The sequence below is a fragment of the Cottoperca gobio genome, chromosome 4 (genome assembly GCF_900634415.1).
Source record: "Cottoperca gobio chromosome 4, fCotGob3.1, whole genome shotgun sequence".
NCBI classification, from domain to species: Eukaryota; Metazoa; Chordata; class Actinopteri; order Perciformes; family Bovichtidae; genus Cottoperca; species Cottoperca gobio.
Genome location: NC_041358.1, coordinates 5,049,375 through 5,070,950, shown reverse-complemented (window position 1 = coordinate 5,070,950; position 21,576 = coordinate 5,049,375). Strand labels below are relative to the sequence as shown.

General features: G+C 39.4%; 4 protein-coding genes across 7 annotated transcripts in view; 3 read left to right on the top strand and 1 right to left on the bottom strand.

Moving 5' to 3' along the window:
* Positions 1–455: 455 nt before the first annotated feature.
* Positions 456–5,717, top strand: LOC115007236 (allantoinase, mitochondrial). Its single transcript, XM_029430013.1, has 11 exons — positions 456–648; positions 797–948; positions 1,852–1,966; positions 2,058–2,204; positions 2,293–2,338; positions 2,826–2,919; positions 3,028–3,214; positions 3,329–3,467; positions 4,808–4,980; positions 5,428–5,460; positions 5,551–5,717. The coding sequence occupies exons 1-11, from the start codon at positions 502–504 to the stop codon at positions 5,692–5,694; spliced, it is 1,377 nt and encodes a 458-aa protein (XP_029285873.1). The 5' UTR covers positions 456–501; the 3' UTR covers positions 5,695–5,717.
* Positions 5,718–7,006: 1,289 nt separating this feature from the next.
* Positions 7,007–11,649, top strand: agxta (alanine--glyoxylate and serine--pyruvate aminotransferase a). Its single transcript, XM_029430014.1, has 11 exons — positions 7,007–7,165; positions 8,468–8,660; positions 9,710–9,774; positions 9,862–9,962; positions 10,053–10,123; positions 10,249–10,333; positions 10,405–10,503; positions 10,614–10,683; positions 10,904–11,003; positions 11,297–11,421; positions 11,542–11,649. Exons 1-11 carry the CDS (start codon positions 7,007–7,009, stop codon positions 11,647–11,649), a joined length of 1,176 nt encoding a protein of 391 aa, XP_029285874.1.
* A 952-nt stretch (positions 11,650–12,601) lies between these two features.
* dtymk (deoxythymidylate kinase (thymidylate kinase)) lies at positions 12,602–16,372 on the top strand. Its single transcript, XM_029429571.1, has 5 exons — positions 12,602–12,802; positions 12,955–13,063; positions 15,625–15,715; positions 15,811–16,008; positions 16,099–16,372. Exons 1-5 carry the CDS (start codon positions 12,673–12,675, stop codon positions 16,207–16,209), a joined length of 639 nt encoding a protein of 212 aa, XP_029285431.1. The 5' UTR covers positions 12,602–12,672; the 3' UTR covers positions 16,210–16,372.
* Positions 16,290–21,576, bottom strand: part of atg4b (autophagy related 4B, cysteine peptidase) — a 9,511-nt gene continuing 4,224 nt past the window's right edge. The window contains exons 7-13 of one of the 4 annotated variants that reach the window (XM_029429569.1): positions 20,655–20,734; positions 20,177–20,373; positions 18,290–18,368; positions 18,014–18,159; positions 17,816–17,872; positions 17,073–17,166; positions 16,290–16,986 (exon numbers count right to left, since the gene is read on the bottom strand). In XM_029429569.1, the coding sequence (XP_029285429.1) occupies positions 16,898–16,986; positions 17,073–17,166; positions 17,816–17,872; positions 18,014–18,159; positions 18,290–18,368; positions 20,177–20,373; positions 20,655–20,734 (742 nt within the window). In that variant the 3' untranslated portion in view covers positions 16,290–16,897. The remainder of the gene's footprint in view (positions 16,987–17,072; positions 17,167–17,815; positions 17,873–18,013; positions 18,160–18,289; positions 18,369–20,176; positions 20,374–20,654; positions 20,735–21,576) is intronic. The other 3 variants (XM_029429570.1, XR_003832135.1, XR_003832136.1) reach the window with 3 other exon arrangements.

The window sequence follows — 21,576 nt, the reverse complement described above, 5'->3', positions numbered from 1 at the left end:
GTTTAGTACATTGTTTTTTCAGTAAAGTATTTCATCTTGGTACTTTGCATCTGTCTCAGCGTCGTGCATTTGAGTCCACCAATCTTGTGACGGAATTCTGTTACAAAATCTGTGTATTACAGTTTGTCAATACAAGGTTGAGGATTAAACCTCATACTATTTTTTTGCCATTTTGGAAAACTTCCCCCACACTGCAGCCATATCCCCTGTCCTAACCATTCTTACACATTTTAATAGTCTCCACACTTGCTATGTGATTATATTCCTATCTCCATCTAATTAATGTTCTCTAGTCCTTACATGTGAAGTATCACATAAACTGTTGGGCGGATCTGAAATTCAGCATGTCACACAGACAGGAAAAGTCAACAAATGCTTATCCTTTGAACGGTTTACCAGGGGGTGGAGCTTCAGCACTAGGCAGTTGACCTGCCAAGTTTGTAGTGTAGAAGCAGAGTTAAGAGAGTCTATTTTACTCATTAACTCTCATAAAAGACAGACATGGAGCTCGGATCAACGGTTAGTGCTGTGAGGAGTAAGAGGGTACTGCTTGGTGATGATGTCCATCCTGCCGTCATCCTAATAAAAGATGGGAAGATTCATCAAATACTCTCAGACAGCGAACCTTCTGTGGATGTTGCCTGTGAGGTAAACTGGCAATCATTGGTCTCAGTTCTTGGATGGAATGAGACCGTTAAATTAATCTTTTATGATTATAAGGTTGTAGGAATTGATTTTCTACTAATAATGTATTTGCACTTGTGTTCTCTTGTATGTGACCCAACATTGAGGGCAGGTGTTGGACGTGGCTGACAGTGTGGTGATGCCAGGCATTGTAGATTGCCATGTTCATGTGAATGAACCAGGCCGCACATCCTGGGAGGGTTTCTGGACCGCCACCAGGGCTGCTGCAGCTGGAGGGGTGACAACCATTGTGGACATGCCGCTGTAAGTTGGAGACTTCCCCCTATCAAAATCTATCAAAACCCACTGTTTTGACCTTAGAAGGTCACTGGTGTAGGATAAAGGTCGCAGGGTAAACAGACTGCAAGATAACTGTTCTCAGCGTGCAAAGATTAAAGCTAGGGAAGGGAATGTATTTTAGAAAAGGTTTTTGTTATATCTGTTAAAATACTCTTGACAGCAATCAATTAATCAAATGCTCTGACAAAAAAAAAAGAAAAACAATCCAGTATTTGTTGCCATCACAGGACTGTAATAAGTCGGACGGTCGACCTGCTTGTCTACCTACCTGCCAACATACCTGAGCACACCCGTCCACTCATTGCACGTAATCTCACACGAGCTGCTAGCTTGATAGCTTTGAGTACTAACAATAGCCATGTTCGTTGTTCATTGTGATAATTTTGGGGGCGTGGCTTTGAACGGGAGCCTGAAGAGACGGCTGTCAGTGTTTTTACTTGATTTAGCGACTTTTGGAGCCAGTGCTGAAATCTACTTTCAATGGAAAAGAGTTTGCAACATTGGGATGGGTTTTTTGATTTGATCATTTAAAACTTAAAATTCTTGCTGACTTCTCAAATGTTACCTACCCAAGCTTTAAATGGGCAGTAGTACAAGTTAGTACATTGGCCTGGTTGTGTTAACATAGTAGTACATACTGTGTATCTGCGAGTTACATTTGTTCCTTTGTGAAAAAAGAGATGAAAAAGCTAACCACATTTTCTCCCATTTTACCATTCATTGCCACGTGACAACCTCATATTTAGGCAGTGTTTATGTTTGTACTTACAGTGAAGGACAGTGGTTCTGGAAGAAGAAGAAAAACATTTAGGATGTAAAGCTGCCAGTAGTGAGTTTTGTTTCTTTTTTTAATTCAAATTCCCCCAGAAATAGCATCCCTCCAACTACCACACTTGGAAATTTCAGGGATAAGCTGCGGGAGGCGACAGGGAAGTGTTTTGTGGATACAGCCTTCTGGGGAGGTGTGATTCCTGGCAATCAGGTACAGTGGAACAGATTGGACAAAAATTAACACATTCTCAGCCATACTGTGCTGAATACTGACCAGACACAAACAAACCGTCTCCTTATAGCAAGAACTTCGGCCCATGATCCAGGCAGGAGTTGCTGGCTTCAAGTGTTTCCTCATCCATAGTGGGGTCAAGGAGTTCCCCCATGTGACTGACTGTGATCTACACACAGCTATGGAGCAGCTGCAAGGCACAGGGAGTGTCCTGCTGGTAACTAACAACTTGCAGCATCTTCCATAACATGCCCAAATAAAGAACATCAATGTAACTGAAATACCTTCTGCTTTGTCTCCTTTAGTTTCATGCAGAGAGGGATGTTCAGCAGACAACAGAGGAGAATGCCGGTAACAATACATTTACAGCGTACAATAGATCTGTCTGTTCCATGCACTACTTTATCTTTTGCACCTCAGTCCCTCTGCCTCACTCCCAGCCGCTAGGAGATTATTTTGCCGGGAGAAGAGCAAACGGTAGCTCTCAATTTATTTTCCAAGCTACTGTATCTGTCACAGTGACCCTAAATAAAAACATTTCCTGGGAGAACACAAACGTTTTGTGAGACAACGCACCCATTCATTTTTTTCTCTCCCCCATGTCCCCCTTAGTGGCTCCGTAAGTATGTGTTCCTTAAGAAAATCCAATGCAAACTTGTCAAGATGGGATTGTTTGCAGAGCACTCAGCTAGTTGTTAGTCAGAAAAACAATTTAATCTATATGTAATATGATATTCATGAATCAGGGTTCATAATAACATAGTATTGATATCATACTGACATTCTGCCCTGCTCTGGTTTGTATAAACTCCACACTCCTGCCTACACCACCTGTTAGACCCTTGTCAGTACTCCACCTTTCTGCAGTCCAGACCAGATGTCATGGAGACAGAGGCCATTCGCACCGTCACAGAACTCTGCCTCCAGTACCAGTAAGAACATCAGTGTGGCTACAAATAATCACAACACCTTAATTCTGGATAGAATTTGTTTATAATTGCAGCATTGATGCCACAGTGAGCCAACTCTCTCTGCTCCAGGGTGCGGTGCCATATAGTTCACTTGTCCTCTGCAAAGCCCTTGAAATTGATCCAGGAAGCGCGGCAGGCCGGAGCGCCCTTGACAGTGGAGACTACCCACCACTATCTCACCTTGTGTGCAGAAAACATCCCTGTAGGGGCCACACAGTTCAAGTGCTGCCCCCCCATCAGAGGATCTGTTAACCAGGTAAACAGAAGAGGAAAGTCTGACTATTTCCAGTGTGAGGCTCAACATAAAGTTGGGCTGCACTTGCTTTGTCATTCTTGGATCACTAGTAGACTATTAATCTTGTCCCAACAGGAGCAGTTATGGTCCGCACTAAAAGCTGGGCAGATTGACATGGTGGTGTCGGATCATTCCCCCTGCACCCCTGATCTGAAGAAACTGGATAATGGAGACTTCACTGAGGCCTGGGGGGGGATTTCTTCTCTACAATTTGGTAACTACAGACTAGTGAAAACCTATACTTGTATTTATAATTTATTATTATGTATACTTTATACACAATATCTTTCATCCAGTGGAGGAACAATCAAAACTGTAGTCCTAGCACGACTGCTATTGTAACACTCAGTGCAACATAACATTGTTATTTTCCAATGATTTGAGACTGAATTGTATACCCCGTACTCCCGTTCCCTAGTTCAGTATATTTAAATGCAAAACTCTTTTATACCTCCAAAGCATTTTAGCATCTTTAAACTCGTTGTTTTTACGGTCCACAACTTTACTTTTTTTGTTCACTCTAACAGCTCTCATCAACTGCATTTCCAGCAGCAGCAGACAGCTGTTTTCAGCTCTAATAAACTGGATATGCTATTGACATTAATTCACAACGATAACCAAGTGTTGTAACGTAATTGCAAAAGCATTTTTGTTTCATGGAAACGTAATTTGTTTCCAGATTGCACTCAAACAGCAGATTCAGCTAGTTAAAAGCTACACAATTTGATGGCAGGTTTAACTTCTTAATAGCCATTGTTGAGACTTGTTTGATGCGACATGACACTCTGTCTCAAAATTATGTCAAAGGTCATTGACCCATCAGTGTCCCATACAGATTGAATTGGTAATCAGTGCACTGATTTAATTCACTGAATGATTCATGTTACTGAGCAGTGATGTGAGAGATGTCACTTACATACCCTACCTACAGCTTACTGTACAGATCTGTTTGTGAATTTACATTTTAATGAGTGTATATCTATATATATGCATATAGGGCTTTCTGCTGTGAGTGGGATAATGCACCAGCACCAGCATCACTGTAAAACCTTCATGGCTGCTGTCACAGAGTCATGGCAGTTTTCACATTATTCAGTGTCTATGGAGCAGCTCCAGGATTTGTCTCTACATGACAAATCCTCTCTGCTGTTTAGCTGAAGGAGACACTGGCTAAAACGTACAACTTAAACATGGCCTGTGCAGTATTACAGGGAATTTAAATGCAAATGTTCTTTTAGGGTGGATTAGTCGCTCACTTCCACCTCCCACCAATAATCCTTCTGACAATCACTCACACGGGGCGAAGTTCACAGGGAGGTACACAAGAGCTGAGTGCCAGTTTAAAGGACAGAACAATCATTTACCGTTCAGACACTGTGAGAGATGGTCAAAGTCTGACACCAGGACGACTCTTATCCACAATGTTAACTACTTTGTGAGGATTAATAAATGCAGGAGAGACAAGCTGTGTAAAACCTCATAACTATTTGATAGTGTCAACTCAATTCTCCATAGGCCTGTTTTAATGTCTTCACCGTTTTTAACCATTTGCAGGCCTGCCTCTGTTCTGGAGTTCAGCCAGTAAGAGAGGCTTCCAGCTGTCGGACGTGGTGAGACTCCTCAGCCGGAAAACAGCCCAGCTGAGTCGTCTTGACAACCAGAAGGGCTGTCTCGCCCCCGGCTATGACGCTGACTTGGTCATATGGGACCCAGAGAGGGAATTTGAAGTTAGTATAATTATAATAATACATTTTATTTGTATTAAGTGATTCACAACACCAAATAAAAACAGAATCCAATAAAATGACAATGAAATAAGCTTAATAAAAATACAATTTAAAATAAAGTATATGGTACGATATTAAAATAATAAAACAATTGGCCGATGGTTGAAAGATTTAGCAGCAAGTTTGGCTCTTGAAAAACGTACCTATACAGTGAGGAAGAAAGCTTCAGAGTTTGTTAATATTTGGCAGATATTTTTGGAATTTGTTAAAAAATGTGACAATAAAGAGTCATTGGAAGAATGAGGCTAAGGTAAAGGACATAAACAGTCTAGATCTTGGAATCTTTAGAAAGGGACCCACCGGATATCTTCTAACATATTTAGGACAAAGAAAAGCTACATACTGTACTTTCATTGTATTAATTTCATTTTCTGTCATGCTTCACAGATTAAAGAAGCAAGCATACATCACAAAAACAAGGTACACCACATTAAATGAACAAATGGCTTAATGTAAGAAACACGTTTTCTATATAACTATATAACTGTGCTTATGATCGTGTGTGTGCAGATAACTCCTTACCTCGGCCTCACACTGCAAGGCGTGGTGTGTGCCACCATCGTGAGGGGGCAGCTGGTGTACAGAGATGGCTCCTTCTGCCCCAAGCCTCTGGGGAAGCATCTCCTCATCCCTCAGAGGACAGATCAACTGTGAAGCATCATAACAACAAGCTGTAATAAACCTCAACATATCCGAGTTATTGCGTTGACGAAATCTGCTCTTCATTTAATTATCTGAACATTTTTACATCACAATTTGCATTTGTAATAAAGCTGGGAACACTTGCTGGTTTAACAGATAGTTAACACTTTTTATAACCTTATAATAGTGTCAGAAATTTGATGAAAGGGCCAAATCAACCTAAATTTAATAATAATCATAATAAAATACTTGCTTAATAAAAATATCTTAGAATAAACGCAAACAACTTTGAGAGTCAGCGACACAATTAAACAATCACTTCAAATGTTGAAGGTTTTGTCACAACATTCATTCTCTTAAATCATCAAGGTGTGTACAATACAAAAGAAAATAGGACTCGCAAATCACACAGCCCAAACAATCTGTTTGCATCTGCAAACCTCAATATGATTTATGATTTATGATTCATAGCCGTACTGTCCAATTTGAATAAAAGCTCACTTTAAATGGAGTTAGCATTGCAACACATTATTCCTGTAGATATACATTATATCAGCCTCTGCTAAAGATTAAGTAAAGCTCTTAAGCTCAAGACTAACAATGTGACATACAAACACATTTAGTCAACACTGTCCTTAGATATGGATGTGTATCAAACCGAGTGCAATGTAATGAAACTACTTAAAAAGAAACGTTTAACTCTTCTGCATTTTTTGGGTGGCTACACAATTGATAACATAAGCCTTATTTATACATGTATACATTGTTTCTCTTTTTATCACCAAAGGCAAAGATTCTGCCAAAATACTAAACCAAATTAACTATTGAAAATAAATTAATCTAGTTCACTTTTACAAGACTTTTGGAGACCTTCCAACATCGTTTGAGCTTATACTGTCCACATATTTAAGAGTCACATCTATGAATCTTACAAACTAACTATTCATAAACATATTTAAACTATAGTCTACCAAGAGCCTTTACACTTAAACATATCAGACACATGTCATCCTGTTTACAGGCAATAGCATAGCAGCCTGACACTAGTCTGGAGAGTCTGTCGTCAATGATTAACATTTGAGGACATGTTGGGTGACTTCCTTATCTTTAAAATGGGAAAGTATCCAGCTACCTGAGCTCATTGGTCATAGAAAGCAACAAGTGTTGACAAAAGAAGCCAGAGATAAAAGCAGAACATGTTGTGACAGAACCCTGACCGGAGGACCTCACTGGTCAGACAGAGGGGTGTGCTCAGCTCAGGCTTCACCTCACCTGCTTTCACGGCTTTTTGTGGTTTCACTGGGCTCGTCTCACTGCTGGGAACATGTCGTCAGTCTCCGTACCTCCACCAGAATGCCTGCAGAAACCTTTGACGGTTCCTTATCGGCACATGTTTGGGCCAGGACCTTCCAACGTTCCTCCACGAATCTTGAATGCCGGGGCCAATCCTGTCATTGGACACATGCATCCAGAGATATTTGAGGTAACACAGAGGGTTTAACATGGTGAAGCCTATCAAGGAAGAGAGGCATCAGAGGAAAAACAATAACTATTATTAGCAGACTACTGTAAACACCCAACAGTGTAAAGATATACGGTTTAAAAGCTAAGAAGTATTTACACTATCCATATTGTAATGGAGAAGTGTGGGAATGATTATGTTTCAAATCTCTCTGTATGTAGCATTTATCACATTTCCTCACATAAGTACATTTACTCATATACTGTACTATTATACGTATAATTATAATGTGCTTGTACTTTAATGAGTATTTCCATTTCATATTACTTTATACTTCTACTTCACAACATTTCAGACAGAAATATTGTACTTCTTACTCCTTCACATTTATTTAACAGCTTTAGACACTCGGTAGATTAAGATTTTACATACAAAACACACATAAAATATTATGCATTTTTATAGATTTAACAATCCATTGCAATATAAGCAATTAGCTCCACCCAGCTGCAACATTAAAATGCTAAAATCCTTACATTTTAATGCATCAGTAATGAACATGTAATATCATACTAAAAAAATAAATAAAAATAATAATAATAATAATAATAACAATAATAATAATAATAATAATAATAATAATAATAATAATAATAATAATAATAATACAACACTCTGAAAGGGGTCATTCTGCATAATGAGTACTATTTATTATACTGCAAGTATATTTTTATAACAATATTTCAATACTTTTACTTAAGTACATTTTGAACAGCAGGATCCTATTGCTACTTGAACTCAAGTAAAGGATCAAAGTACATCTTTCACTGGTTAAAAGTCTTTACTCAACAAACTTTGGATGTGTACTCGTGTCTTCATGAGGACCAGTTTCAGATTTGAACCATTTTAGTGAAGGCATTGTGAGGACATTTGGGCCGATCTTTACTACTTCAAATGACTTCAAATGAAGATTGGTAATTGGTATAAAGGATATACTTAGGTTAAGGTTAGGGTTAGGGGTATTTAGTTGCGACTATGTCTTATGTCTTACTGCATTATGTCAGTAAGCGTCCTCACAAGTGTAGGAAGCCAAGTGTGTGTGTGTGTGTGTGTGTGTGTGTGTGTGTGTGTGTGTGTGTGTGTGTGTGTGTGTGTGTGTTTGTGTGTGTGTGAAGAGAGAGAGAGAGAGAGAGAGAGAGAGAGAGAGAGAGAGAGAGAGAGAGTGTGTGTGAAGGAGAGAAAGAGAGACACTCATTGAAGGCAACAGGTTAGTATTCTTGAGAAAATACTTTTTGACAGATATATGTTTGTTTTATGTTATAGATAATGAGTGACATCAAAAGTGGAATCCAGTACATGTTCCAGACTCAGAACAGCATGACTTTAGCTGTGAGTGGCACCGGCCACACTGCTATGGAGTGTGCCATCTTCAACATAGTGGAGTCAGGAGAGAGCGTACTGACTGCAGTCAACGGCATATGGGGAGAGCGAGCAGCAGATATGGCTGAGAGGATAGGTAAGGCTTTCGGCATTCTGTATTTATTTCTGTCAATTGTATGAAAAGACCAAAACTGACAATGCATTACAGACTTTCCTGTTGAAGATGAACATTCTTAAAAAGCAGAATGTAATTACATAGTGTTGTTTGAAAACAGCTCAGTTATTTTCTAAAATAGCTGGGCCCTGTAGTTTTTAGCAAACAACACCTAAACCAGAGCAAACGGTGCATTTTCTGGGAACTATTTTCAGCGGCGGATTAATACACATTTGATGCGCTAGTATTTACAGCAGCAGGTTGATGTATGCAGGATTGACTCAAATAAACTACAGTGCCCATGTTCATCATAATGAAGGAACATGTCAACCGGGTCCATCTCCTCCGTCGGGTCCTGAGCTTGGAGAAGGAAGTGACGCTTGAAATTGTGTACGCCAGAAATGATCATCAGAATACAATAGCATGTGTTCATTAGTTTGAATAAATCACACAACCTGCGCCAATAACACCAAGGTAAACAAAACAAGCTTAAAATGTGGATATAACTGTAATTTCTACATTTAGGTAACGTGACGTTAAACAACAAATAACTTCTACTAACCTTATGAGTTTGCTAAGTTAGTAAAAGCAATTAACAATATGTTACCTAACTGTATAAGTAACAGTTATATTGAAATATTTAGGATGTATTGCTTACCTTGGGGTTATTGGGTTAGGGTTAGGTGGTGGAGGTTATTTGGCGTGAATGTGATAGAATATACTAAATAGACGCTGAGTAGGCGACTATTTATTAACAATAAGCACGACAAAACAATACACAGCGCAATATAACACAGCGGCATGTAAACATTATTTATTGATAAGGTAGTGCGATAAACACACAATTTTTCACCATGGGCCTGAAGCTCTGCAGCGGGACACTATTGTATTTTTATGGGATTTGTTGATAATAATAATAAATAAATAATATTGCCACTGTTATCCTCTAAAATCAGCAGTAATTGATGGAATGAAAATGATTCTGAGGTGATTCAACCATCATGTGTGTTTCATATGTGTTAACCCAACAGGTGCCAGAGTAAATACCATTGTGGCGCCCCCTGGTGGTTTCTTCACTAATGCAGAAATTGAACAGGTATCACTGACGCTCCAGTTATCAGGTTACTCAAATTAATTCCATCAAAGATATAGTCTGTGAGATCACACTGTTATCTCATCACAGGCCTTATCAAAACACCGGCCAGCGCTGTTCTTCCTTGCACATGGGGAATCTTCTACAGGAGTCTTGCATCCTTTAGATGGCATTGGACCGCTGTGCCATAAGTAAGATGCACCCTCATTCCTCTGTCATCATCCCATCTAATAATAATTATAAGGGCAGGATAATAGTTTGGTTTTGACTTGTGCCTACAGGTATAACTGCTTGTTTCTCGTTGACTCTGTGGCTTCCATTGGAGGGACCCCTCTGCACATGGACCTGCAAGGTTTAGTATTAAATCCGGATAGATTTCCAGTCTCTCTGGAGCAGCTGAGGAAACCATTTACCGTGTTACAGTATCTGTTTTGACAACAACAAATGTCTCCATTTTTGTGTTGATGTTATTTTCAGGGATAGATATCCTATACACTGGCTCCCAAAAGGTTTTGAATGCTCCTCCGGGTACAGCACCAATCTCTTTCAGTGAGAGAGCATGGTGAGTAATGTTTGTACAAGTAATAGTTTAAAATATATGAAACATGTATTTAATGTTTCATCTGTCCACAGCCAGAAAATGTTCAACCGCAGAACAAAGCCTGTGTCATTCTTCTTGGATTTAAATTGGCTTGCAAACTACTGGGGATGTGATGGCAAGCCGTCAAGAGTGTAAGACCCTGCAGACAGGAGCTGATTAAAATTTAAACTGTACTCTCATTTTCAGCCATACTTGAACAATTTCTGAATATGGCTGTGTCTTTTCCGTTTCTTCTCTATAGATATCACCACACAGGCCCAGTCACTGCTTTTTACTCTCTGAGAGAGAGTCTGGCTGTCCTTGTTGAAGAGGTGAGATGTGTTAGAATGAAACATTTAGATTTTGTATCCATCAGAGCTTCAATAGTTCTGTACAGATAGCTGGTTGTACAGTGACACAAATATACTAACATACTAAACCCTGATTAGTAACCTTAATATTAATATGTATACAATGAACATATGGTTTATGAGTCTGCTGTTCTATAATGTTTTGACTGTGTGTTGTTATGCCCTTTTCTGTTATTCTAAGGGTCTGGAGAATTCATGGGAAAGACATCAAAAAGTGGCAGAGTATTTCCACGCTGGCCTAGAAAGCATGGGACTCAAACTTTTTGTCAAAGAAAAAGTAGGTTTCATGTTACAACATTACCATTACATTTTTATTATAACCTGTAGTGGAATCTTACAGAAAAGGACGAGGACCACATGTAAACAATATGAGAGTTTAAAATCTGAATTCTGAATTTACTCAAATATGTTTAATATATTGTTTTAAATAAATTCTGACTTTAAACTCAGAACTCCAAATACATTTTTGCACATGTGGCCCTAATCCTTTTCCGTATAATTGAAACAGAATAATGATCCCAATAAATTATAGAGAACATAAAGCATTTCTGACATATATGGTTGTTACAGAAAGCAAGGCTGCCTACGGTTACCACTATTGTTGCTCCTCATGGATATGACTGGAAAGAGATCACAACCTACATTATGAAAACACATAATTTAGAGATTTCTGGAGGGCTTGGACCATCAGTTGGCTTGGTAAGAGAATAATCTGTCAAATACTCTGTATAACAGTTGGTTTCTATGTGTATACACTATGTCTTCAAAATCACATAAATCCTGTGTAGCCTAAATCCCAGATGTTTTTGGTCTTTTTAGGTGCTGCGTGTTGGACTGATGGGATGCAACAGCAGCAAGGCCAATGTTGACATGGTGCTGGCGGCCCTGAAAGACGCTCTGAAACACTGCCACAAGAGCAAAGTGTAACATGCTGCTGTTGGATGCTGTAAAGATAATAAAGGAAGAGACTGTGTAATAAAGAAAAAGAGATCCTCTAAGTCATTATAATGGAAAACTTCTAGAAATAATGACATAGTATCTTAGTTTGAGATCATTTCTAATTTTAATGACTTGCAGGATATGTTTCTTTCATCACATTGGTGGAAATGGGCTGTGATCTAATACTTAATCTATTATTTTTAATTAATGTGTTAACAAATCATTTGACATAATAGTATTCCACATATATTCCACAGCTTTAGAGAGACCATATTGTGTGTGTGTGTGTGTGTGTGTGTGTGTGTGTGTGTGTGTGTGTGTATGTGTGTGAATTTTGTTTGTTTGTTTGATATTGAGCCCTGTCAAATGATAATTTCTGTTGCTTTGTAACATACAATAAAGTTTATCTTATAGTATGCTCTCTTTCCTATGTAATATTATCTTTACATCAGTGAGATTTGTCATGGTGGACTTCAACACCACAAGACATCACAAGTTATATCTTGTATGTCACACGGGCTGTTGTTGAAAATATACATCGGAAAAAGATTTTAATCAAAACTTGCAAAATAAAAAGGGGATAGAGGTGCTTCTAAAATGACTCCATAAATACTACTTAAAAATAAAAGAATATCAGTACCTTAGTGCTGTAATTCCTGTACATTGTGGATTTATTTATCATGTGAATATTTAGATGTAAACAGTGTATATGTTATATGTGCAATCAAATCTTATACATGGAAATAATCTATATAAAATTAATAAATTAGCATTATTTAAAAAAATAATTATTAATCTAATCTATTCTTTAATAATGTTTCCAAATAACGTTATTATTCTGGAGGTGCTATATGTAGGCGTATGGCCCTTTTTCTTCTATTTAAATAAAGTTGTTTAAAACCGGAACCGGAAGTGCATCAGCACCGGATACGGAACCTTCCCCTCCATTTGAAGATTAGCTCAGAAGTTTGTTGGTGAACCACAGGACAGCGCTGAAAACAGTCGGCAGTAATGGCGTGTAAAAGAGGAGCGCTCATTGTGATGGAGGGAGTGGACAAGGCCGGGAAAACTACGCAGTGCAAGAAACTGGTTGAGGCGCTGCAACAGAGCGGCCGACCCGCAGAGATGATTAGATTCCCCGGTGAGGCATGCTGCTGTTTGTCAGGGCTTAATGTTGACGTGTGTGGTTTGGGTGTTTCATCCAGTCCCAGTGCAGGTGTGCAGTGCAAATGTAACGTTTAACTACTTGTTAACGTTAATATCATGTGACGTGATGTGATTTCTTGGGGTCAGACAGGACCACGACAATTGGACAGCTGATAAGCGCTTACCTGGAGAAGAAAAGTGATTTGGAGGACCACACGGTGCACCTGCTGTTCTCTGCAAACCGCTGGGAACTGGTGTAAGTCGAAGTAGAGTTTACGTAAACAATTGACCCCTTTCACGCAGACCTTTAGACGCGTCATAGCAGGAGATGCGCGGAGGTATTGTGAGCGCTGCTGGCTCGCTGGTGCTTAATGTGGGCTGTAAGAAAGTCTACAAAATAAGACGGGTACTCACCGTGAAGACGCATTCACAACTTGAAATGGTCAGTTCACTCAAATTACAAAAAGACATGTTTTCATTTGTAAGTCCAGTTTGTAGGCTTTAGTTTAGACTGTAGACATCTAGATAATTAAAAAGTTTAATTTCAAGACGCTTGTCTTACCAGAAACAATGTCCCTGAAAACTATTGAGGATAAAGTCCTTATTAAAACGAACCTTTTTATAATGTTGTATAAGATGTCACTGTATTTCACAACCAATGTTTCAGTTTTCAGTTCAGGTTTTGTTTTCAATGACAAAGTTTACTGTTACGCCATAAGTTGGGTGATATTTCATATTCGTATCGTCAACAAATTAAAGGACCTAAACCGACAACGAATTGATCTTACAGTACTACTAACAAGTATTGTCAAAGCTTCCTTTGTGCCATATAGTCCATTGTTGTAAAAAGAAACTCACGAAAACCCATCAATGAGCCGCTGTTGCACTGGGTGACATGTTCCTTCATTACCATAAGCACAGCACTGTCCTTGTCGCAGCATCCTGATGATAAATACTCATCAAATCAATAAATGTCTTAATTCCTGGCTAAAAATGGTCCCCAACAAAAGCACTATTTACGCCAGCAGTTTGGATAACATTTTGAAAAGTTAACGATTCAGTCTTCAGTAGGAATTAATGGGTTTGGGGCTTAAAGCCACAGACAGGGTAGGGAAGTGACAGACTAACACATTGATGATTTCAGTCTTTTCCTGGTATTCATTGACGCTAACAAACGCAGAAGATCACTCTCTTTATCCTTTAAAAATGCACTTAACCTGCCATCTGTGAAGTTGCCTATTTTATTGATGCAAACTCTAATCCTGAAAATGCTTAATATTGTGTTATTGGCTATAACAAGTTACCCTCTAGCCTACACTGTGTGCACAATTATTAGGCAACTGAGTATTTTGACCACATCATCATTTTTATACATATTTTCCAACTCCAAGCTGTATAAACTTGAATGCGTATTGGATTTAAGGTGATGTTTTAATCAGGTGATGTGTAATCAGGGAGGGTGTGGCCTAAGGAGGTCACACCCTATATCAAGGTGTGCATAATTATTAGGCAGCTTCTTTTCCTCAGGCCAAAAAAGATTTAACTGACTCTGAAATGTCAAAAATTGTAAAGTCTATCAGAGGGATGCAGCACTGAAATTGTTAAGATATTAGGAGCGTGATCACAGAACCATCAAACGTTTTGTTGCGAATAGTCAACAGGGAAACGTGTTGAGAAAAAAGACACAAATGAACTGCCAAAGATTTGAGAAGAATCAAACGTGAAGCTACCAGGAAGCCATCATCCTCCAGTGCTGTCATATTCCAGAACTGCAGCCTACCTGGAGCGTCCAGAAGTACAAGCTGTTCAGTGCTCAGAGACATGGCCAAGGTGAGGGGGCTGAAACCCGACCACCACTGAACAAGACGCATGAAACGTCAAGACTGGGCCAAGAAATATCTGAAGACAGATCAAAGGTTCTCTGGACCGATGAGATGAGTGACTCTTGACGGACCAGATGGATGGGCCCGTGGCTGGATCAGTAACGGGCACGGAGCTCCACTTCGACTCAGACATCAGCAAGGTGGAGGTGGGGTACTGCTATCGGCTGGTATTATTACAGATGTGCTAGTTGGACCTTTTCGTGAAGACGATGGACTCAAAATCAACTCCCAAACCTACTGTCAGTTTTTAGAAGACACTTTCCTAAAGCAGTGGTGCAGGAACACGTCTGCATCTCTCAAGAAGACCATTGTTTTTATGCAGAACGATGCTCCATCACATCGAAGTCCTCCACTGCGGGGCTAGTCAGTAAAGGCCTTAAAGATGAAAGAATATGGACATGGCCCCTTCCTCACCTGACCTAAACCCTGTTGAGAACTTGTGGGCCCTTAAACGGGAGATCTACGGTGAAGGAAAGCAGTCCACCTCTCGAACAGTGTGCGGGAGGCTGTGGCTGCTGCTGCACAAAACGTTGACAGACTCCATGAATGGAGGGCTTGTGGCTATATTGGTCATTGATTTCTTTTTGAAATGTCAGAAAAGTTAAAGTTTTGAGTTGTTTGTTTATTATTCTCACTTTAACAGATGAAAATAAACAAGTGAGATGGGAAAACTTTAGTTTATCATTTAGTTGCATAATAACTATGCACACTAATAGTTGCCCAATAATTGTGCACACACAGATATTCTCCTAAACAAGCCAGAACCTCACTTTTACTTTCTTAAATATTCAGGTTTGAGGTTTATTGACATTATGGATTGACCGAGAGCACTGGAGTTGTTCAATAATCAAATGAATCCTCAATTCAGTGCCTAATAATTGTGCACACAGTGTATATACATCATAGCCTACATGTTCTTGTCTTGTGACCACAGGCCTTTAATGAAGAAGAAGCTGGAGCAAGGCACCACTCTGGTCGTAGATAGGTACGCGTTCTCGGGAGTTGCTTTCACCAGTGCAAAGCCGGTGAGTCTGCTCTCAGCCCTTCTACCTCTGCCTCCAGACAGCATGATTCTATTTGAGAGGAGCAACAGATAGTTTGACATGTTGTTCTGCATCAGGGTTTCTGTCTGGACTGGTGTATGAAACCTGACGTGGGACTGCCAAAGCCGGACATCGTTATGTTCCTACGGCTCAGTCCGGCCGAGGCTGCTCTCAGAAGTCAGTTTGGAGAAGAGAGATATGAGACCAGTGTTTTCCAAAGCGCGGTCCAACAGAACTTTGAACAGCTGATTAAGGATCCGTCCGTCAACTGGCAGGTATGAGGCGGGGTCTGGATCATCCATTTATTCCCAGGTGTCATTTAATATAAATATTAAACATCTTGTGATCTAAATGTTCTGTTATAGGCAATTGATGCTTCTCAGAGCGTTGAGGACGTGCACGAGAACATCACAACCCACAGTCTAAATACCATCAACACAAGTCAAAACCTGCAACTTGGAGAGCTGTGGAAGTGAAACTGAACCACTTTGTTTGGTGAAGCGACTAAAAAACTCTGCAACACACTTCTTGCTTAGAAATTTAAGAGATGATGCACCATTGTCAAATGATTTTAATCCTCATACATTGTTTTTTCACCTGTCTATATACTGTGCTGATTAAATAAATAATCAAATGAACTAGTGTATGTGTTTAAAAGTTGGCAAGGATACTTTGCATGAGCAATTAATGCAACATTTCTGCAGATTTTACTTAATTTGGTTTCATTACAGGCTGTTACAGACTTTAGTTATTAGTGACAAACCACGTAAGCCATGGGCTTCATGAACCGCTGTGTTTTCTATACAACATAAAACTGTTATGGCAATTTAACCTATGGAGTCAGGGAAAGGCACCATATCACTTCAGAATAGACATTTAAAGTGTTAAGACTCAAATGGAAACGCATGTATGTGAAGATGTGCATACAGAATTTATCCTGAGCTCCTGCTACGACTTCCAACCAGGCAGTCTCAATGTTGGATACAGAGAGCATTCAGAGGCTGTTGAGAAGAACGTTGTGTGACACACACTGACTACACCATTGGAGCTGGACTGACTCAACAGGTCTCCAGTTAATGTTCATCCTCTCAGGCTTTCCCTTCTGATGCAGAGACAGAATCTCTTGCAGACTGTCGAACAGCAAATCATTGTTCATAATGTTCCTCAGAGGGAAAGGATCTCAAACTCTTCATCTTCTGAATCAAAGAACCGCTCCAACCTGTCCGAGTCGGAGAAATCTGCGAAGAGAGCGTCAACACGTAGAAGAAAAAAACCCATTAAAATAAATTCATTGATTATTTCAAATATTTAGCGCAAAAAATAATAATATTTAATTTACCAGGAGTAAGGTTAAGTGCATCCACGCTGACCATGTGAGAGGGCTGACTGTCTACTAGTTCAAACATGGGCAGGCCCCCTCTGTTGCAGGACAGCTAGAAGAGAAGGACCATCATTTTATGATGCACACATTTTTTTTTTCATCCCTTTGGTTGTGCAAGTACAAAAATGACTTGTTCCCACAGCACAACATCATGCATTCTATTACATCTTTCAATCTAGAGCCCTGGATTACAAATTATACTTTTTATTATTTTCCACCAGATTGAGGCATTTTCTCATGTTTGCCCTCTGGTTTCCTGGACAAAACAAATGCATCAACCTCAATGTTGTTAATCATTAACATCCCAGACTGTAAAATAATTCCCCATAGCATTTAGTGTGCAGAAAATAATTACATTTGTGGCAAAATTTAAATTGTTCAAAATAATGAATAACTGGTTGTGAAGATCAGGACTGATGTTTGTTAAAAATGTAAGTCTGTGAAAGTGGACATTTAAAAAAGATATAGTATTTATTATAGCACTTTTAGGAAGCAGACATTTGTCCTCAAAGGGAGTTTATCTGACAAAAAAAAAACTAAATTGACAGGTATGATCAGGACTGAAGTTGGTAAACTGAAAATAATATTAATATATTATTATGGCAGTTTTTTGACATCAACATTTTTAAAAGTGAGGCTGAATGGTTAACTATTAGACGAGTAAAGGGAGCAACAAAAGAGCAGTGTTCTCAGAAACGTACCCTTCTTATGCGCATACACCAGTCATCAAACTCGTCCTCTGTTCTGCAGAAGAAACCCTGGCGGACACCAGAAAACAATAAACTACGGAACATTACTCTAAAAAGTGTTCAGCCCGCTCCTATTCAAATGTTAACAATGGGCTTAAGTTTGAGATACAAAAGCTCTGTTCAATTAAAAACCCTCCCCAGCATTCCTACCGCTGCGATGGATGGGTCCAGTTCACAGATGTGCATGCGGCAGGGTGGGTGCTGACAATGGTAGGTCTCATCAGGGACCTGACCATCTTCACATGGATCCACTGCAGGCTGCGTGGTGTGCGGATCTAAATAGATGAGCTCCTCCCCTGGGGGAAGAACAAGAAGCACGTTTATAAATCAGATTGTTTTCTTGCTGTAAGTAGAATTATTATGATGAGTATGAGTGTGCAGTGCACAGCTGAGTGTTTATTTCACAAACACAGAGACTAGACATACCGACATAACCAATGAAGTAATGGGCACTGTTGGGTTTTCCCCCAATAACACCCAGGGACTGAGGCAGCATGAAGCATTGCTGTGAAAAGAGACAAGAGGGTTTATCTCAACCCAGGCTGTAGCTGACTCTGCCTCAGTGGTTACTTAAGTACCTGTTTTCACAAATCTTTCAGCACATTTAGTACAAACAACACATAAATGACACTATGACCATTTTCCAGTGTACCATTTGTCTTGTTTTTTGATTATTAGTGTAAGTTTACTTCCCTTAGGGTAATTGTAGGTAAAAAAAAAAAAAAGTAATTACATAGCCGTGGGAGGGGGTGATATTCAGAGAATTCTTTTTTTGTTATGAATCACATTGCTTGACTTTGCGAGGTTGGATTAACCTCATCATACTACAGATGCTGCAGGTAAACAGAAAATGCCACACACAGACAAATTTATGACTTTATACTTCTGAGTTTTAATTCTCTGAATATTACTCTTAATATTAAGAGCACATATATAATATAAATATATATTTATTTTTTTTGCCTACAATGGCCCTAATACACTGTTGTACGGTGTACGAGGTGGGCAATTCTACAGAAGGCCCCCCACAAGGTCGACGCAAAACCAGGTAATTTATGGATTCCAGTGTAAAATCCTGAGTTAACTACAGTGTCTTTGTTTTGAAATGTAAGCTTAACATTATCCTCACAGCCATTAAACCAGCGTATATATATTTTGATGTTCATTTCACATATTCCGTGTACTTGATAATAGTTTCAATTGTCACCCATTGAGAAGCAGATAAAACAATATCCAGATTCTGTTCCCTGGACAAAAGCATATTTGCATGTTTGTCTCCAGTCAGACTGCAGTTGACGGCGCGGACTAAATTGAAGTCGGTGCTGCATGACAACACAAGAGTAAATTAACTTCGACAACAATAAATGTTAACACACTAGAATTAACGGCAAAAAAGTCAAAAACTACGGCCTTTGAATATGTTAGTGTTTATTTTCATCAAATTAGTATTGACTAGAACGGAGAAGAGATGGAGCATAAGCATGTTTTACATAAGCACTTTATGTAAGTACAGAGGAGGTCATAAAAATATCAAACATAAGTTGAAGTTGTCTTATTTTGTAAATCACGCTCATATTTCAGGGTATAAAGGCCATTATATCTCACACACACACACACACACACACACACAGTAAGTGACTGAATAATGTAATGAATCAATATATGCTGTAAAGCGCAGAGTCTCAGCTTTCAGAAACCGTTGAAATCTTTTCGATTGCACAAACTATGACATAATTACGGTAATCCAAAACTTTGCTTGCAATCGCCGACACATTCGGTGTTAAAGGGAAACAAAGTTACAAAGCTTTACTCTGGAGGAGTGGATTGATCAGTGCCTATCTCCAGAGAAGAAAGCCTCTAAAAGACGACATGCAGAGCTACGTGAAGAGCAGCTGTTAGTGTTGTTGCATAGCAACCACCTCGCACTATGTTTTGTGCAGAAGGCAACGGAGGGACTATTTTATTTTGAGCATCATTATTTAATAATAAAAACTATTTAAATTGGAGTGTGTATTTTTCTTTCATATTGCCACACTTGGTAACCGTTTTATAAAAGCAATAGCTCACTTCAGACCGTGATATATGCTTATTATATCAAAGTTAAGGGGGTTGTACCACGCCCCTTAACTGTGATATAATGATCATATACCACGGCCTGTCGTGAGCTATTGCTTAAATACACACACACACACACACACACACACACACACACACACACACACACACACACACACACACACACACACACACACACACACACACACACACACACAGTATATACAGTATGTGAATATTCACATTGAAGTACTTTACCTTGAGGGTTTCGATGTAGGCCTCATTTATATCACTCAGGCCCAGCCTGAGGGGGATGAGCAACACCAGAGGTTTCCAGAGAGCCGTCTCCTCCTCCGCCAGGGCACACGCCCCCTCCAGGCAGCCATTGAGATCTCCAGCTCCCTCTGGTTCACAGCAGGCTCCTTCACTATCCAGCCAGGGCATACAGAGACGCTCTACAGTGAAAGAAATATCACACAAAAAAATCCACAAAGTTACTATTGTCTATGCTGCAAAAAAAGAAAAATGCATGTGGCATGTTAAGAAAAACATCACAGTACCGGATTAGCCTTAGATTTTGCGGTAGAGTTACAGACCTGCTTTATGGTGTGTTCATACCAAGTGAGATTTGATGGAGCAGCTACAATTTAATTTAACCTGAAGTACAAGTTCTGGAGTGGCATTTAAACTGCTTATGTAAACGAATGATAACAGGAAAAAAACACTCTAAACTCACTGATGTCCTCGATGACCACAGTGTTGTCCATCGCCACATGGACCACTAATCTGCTCCACGTATCAAACACGGCCAGCTTCCTGAAAACAAGACAGCACATTGAGACACACTTTATTAATTTACTAAATTGTAAAGACATTTATTTAAATTGCTTTGAACCTCCTCGGTCTAGTGTCTTGTCTTTTTTGTAAATTGTTTGACAGTGGGATGAATACATGGTGAGAAAAATATTTCTGCAATGCAAACCTTGAGATTGCTTTTAGCTTTGAAAGGCGCTTTATAAATACAATTTATTAATATTATTATTATTATTATTATTAAACCCCCCACAGTGTGTGACTCAATCCCAGTGAGTGCATGTCTACTGTACAGAACATAAGTTTTACTCATGATCATGTCAATATATTGTCTTAGAGTCAATTAAACTTGTTCATACTGATATGCTTTTCCAGTTTTCAATTTATGACAGCTGTTGCAATACGAGTGAAAAATAAAAATAAATCTGAAGACCCTAACCGGGCGAGGTCCGTGCGAGGGGGGGTGCTGTCGGAAGCTCCGTTTGTGTGTGTAGGTGTGTGCGAAGCGCCGCCCTTTGTGAAACAGAGCGGAGCGAATGCGCAAAGCTAAAAATAAATGAAATAAAATGCGCCATTAAAATAGAAATACCGGTTCGTATAGGTCGGCGTCTGGGTCCAGACTCGGACCGCGGTCCTCCTGTTAGTGACCCCTGGTTTAGATGAAACCTATCAGAGCACCTTTAATCTTGAAGTAAGGAAGCCCATTGTGGTTTCAGCTTCTCAAATGAGAGGACTTGTTATATTTATCAGTTTTAGGTAAATATCTTTGGGTTTTGGACTTTAACTTGGCTAAATTAACAAGCTATATGAAGACGTCAAGACTTTTGGAATTTGTATTTTAAAAG

What these genes read in the sequence shown, in the direction of transcription:
- LOC115007236 (XM_029430013.1), top strand. Translation starts at nt 502, where the DNA reads ATGGAGCTCGGATCAACGGTTAGTGCTGTGAGGAGTAAGAGGGTACTG. An exon ending in GACAACAGAGGAGAATGCCG is followed by an intron (nt 2,339 to 2,825) that starts GTAACAATACAT and finishes ACCACCTGTTAG; the next exon opens with ACCCTTGTCAGTACTCCACC. An exon ending in GATTTCTTCTCTACAATTTG is followed by an intron (nt 3,468 to 4,807) that starts GTAACTACAGAC and finishes AACCATTTGCAG; the next exon opens with GCCTGCCTCTGTTCTGGAGT.
- agxta (XM_029430014.1), top strand. Translation starts at nt 7,007, where the DNA reads ATGTCGTCAGTCTCCGTACCTCCACCAGAATGCCTGCAGAAACCTTTG. An exon ending in TCTTTCAGTGAGAGAGCATG is followed by an intron (nt 10,334 to 10,404) that starts GTGAGTAATGTT and finishes ATCTGTCCACAG; the next exon opens with CCAGAAAATGTTCAACCGCA. An exon ending in TTTTGTCAAAGAAAAAGTAG is followed by an intron (nt 11,004 to 11,296) that starts GTTTCATGTTAC and finishes TGTTACAGAAAG; the next exon opens with CAAGGCTGCCTACGGTTACC.
- dtymk (XM_029429571.1), top strand. Translation starts at nt 12,673, where the DNA reads ATGGCGTGTAAAAGAGGAGCGCTCATTGTGATGGAGGGAGTGGACAAG. An exon ending in AGAGATGATTAGATTCCCCG is followed by an intron (nt 12,803 to 12,954) that starts GTGAGGCATGCT and finishes TCTTGGGGTCAG; the next exon opens with ACAGGACCACGACAATTGGA. An exon ending in CTTTCACCAGTGCAAAGCCG is followed by an intron (nt 15,716 to 15,810) that starts GTGAGTCTGCTC and finishes GTTCTGCATCAG; the next exon opens with GGTTTCTGTCTGGACTGGTG.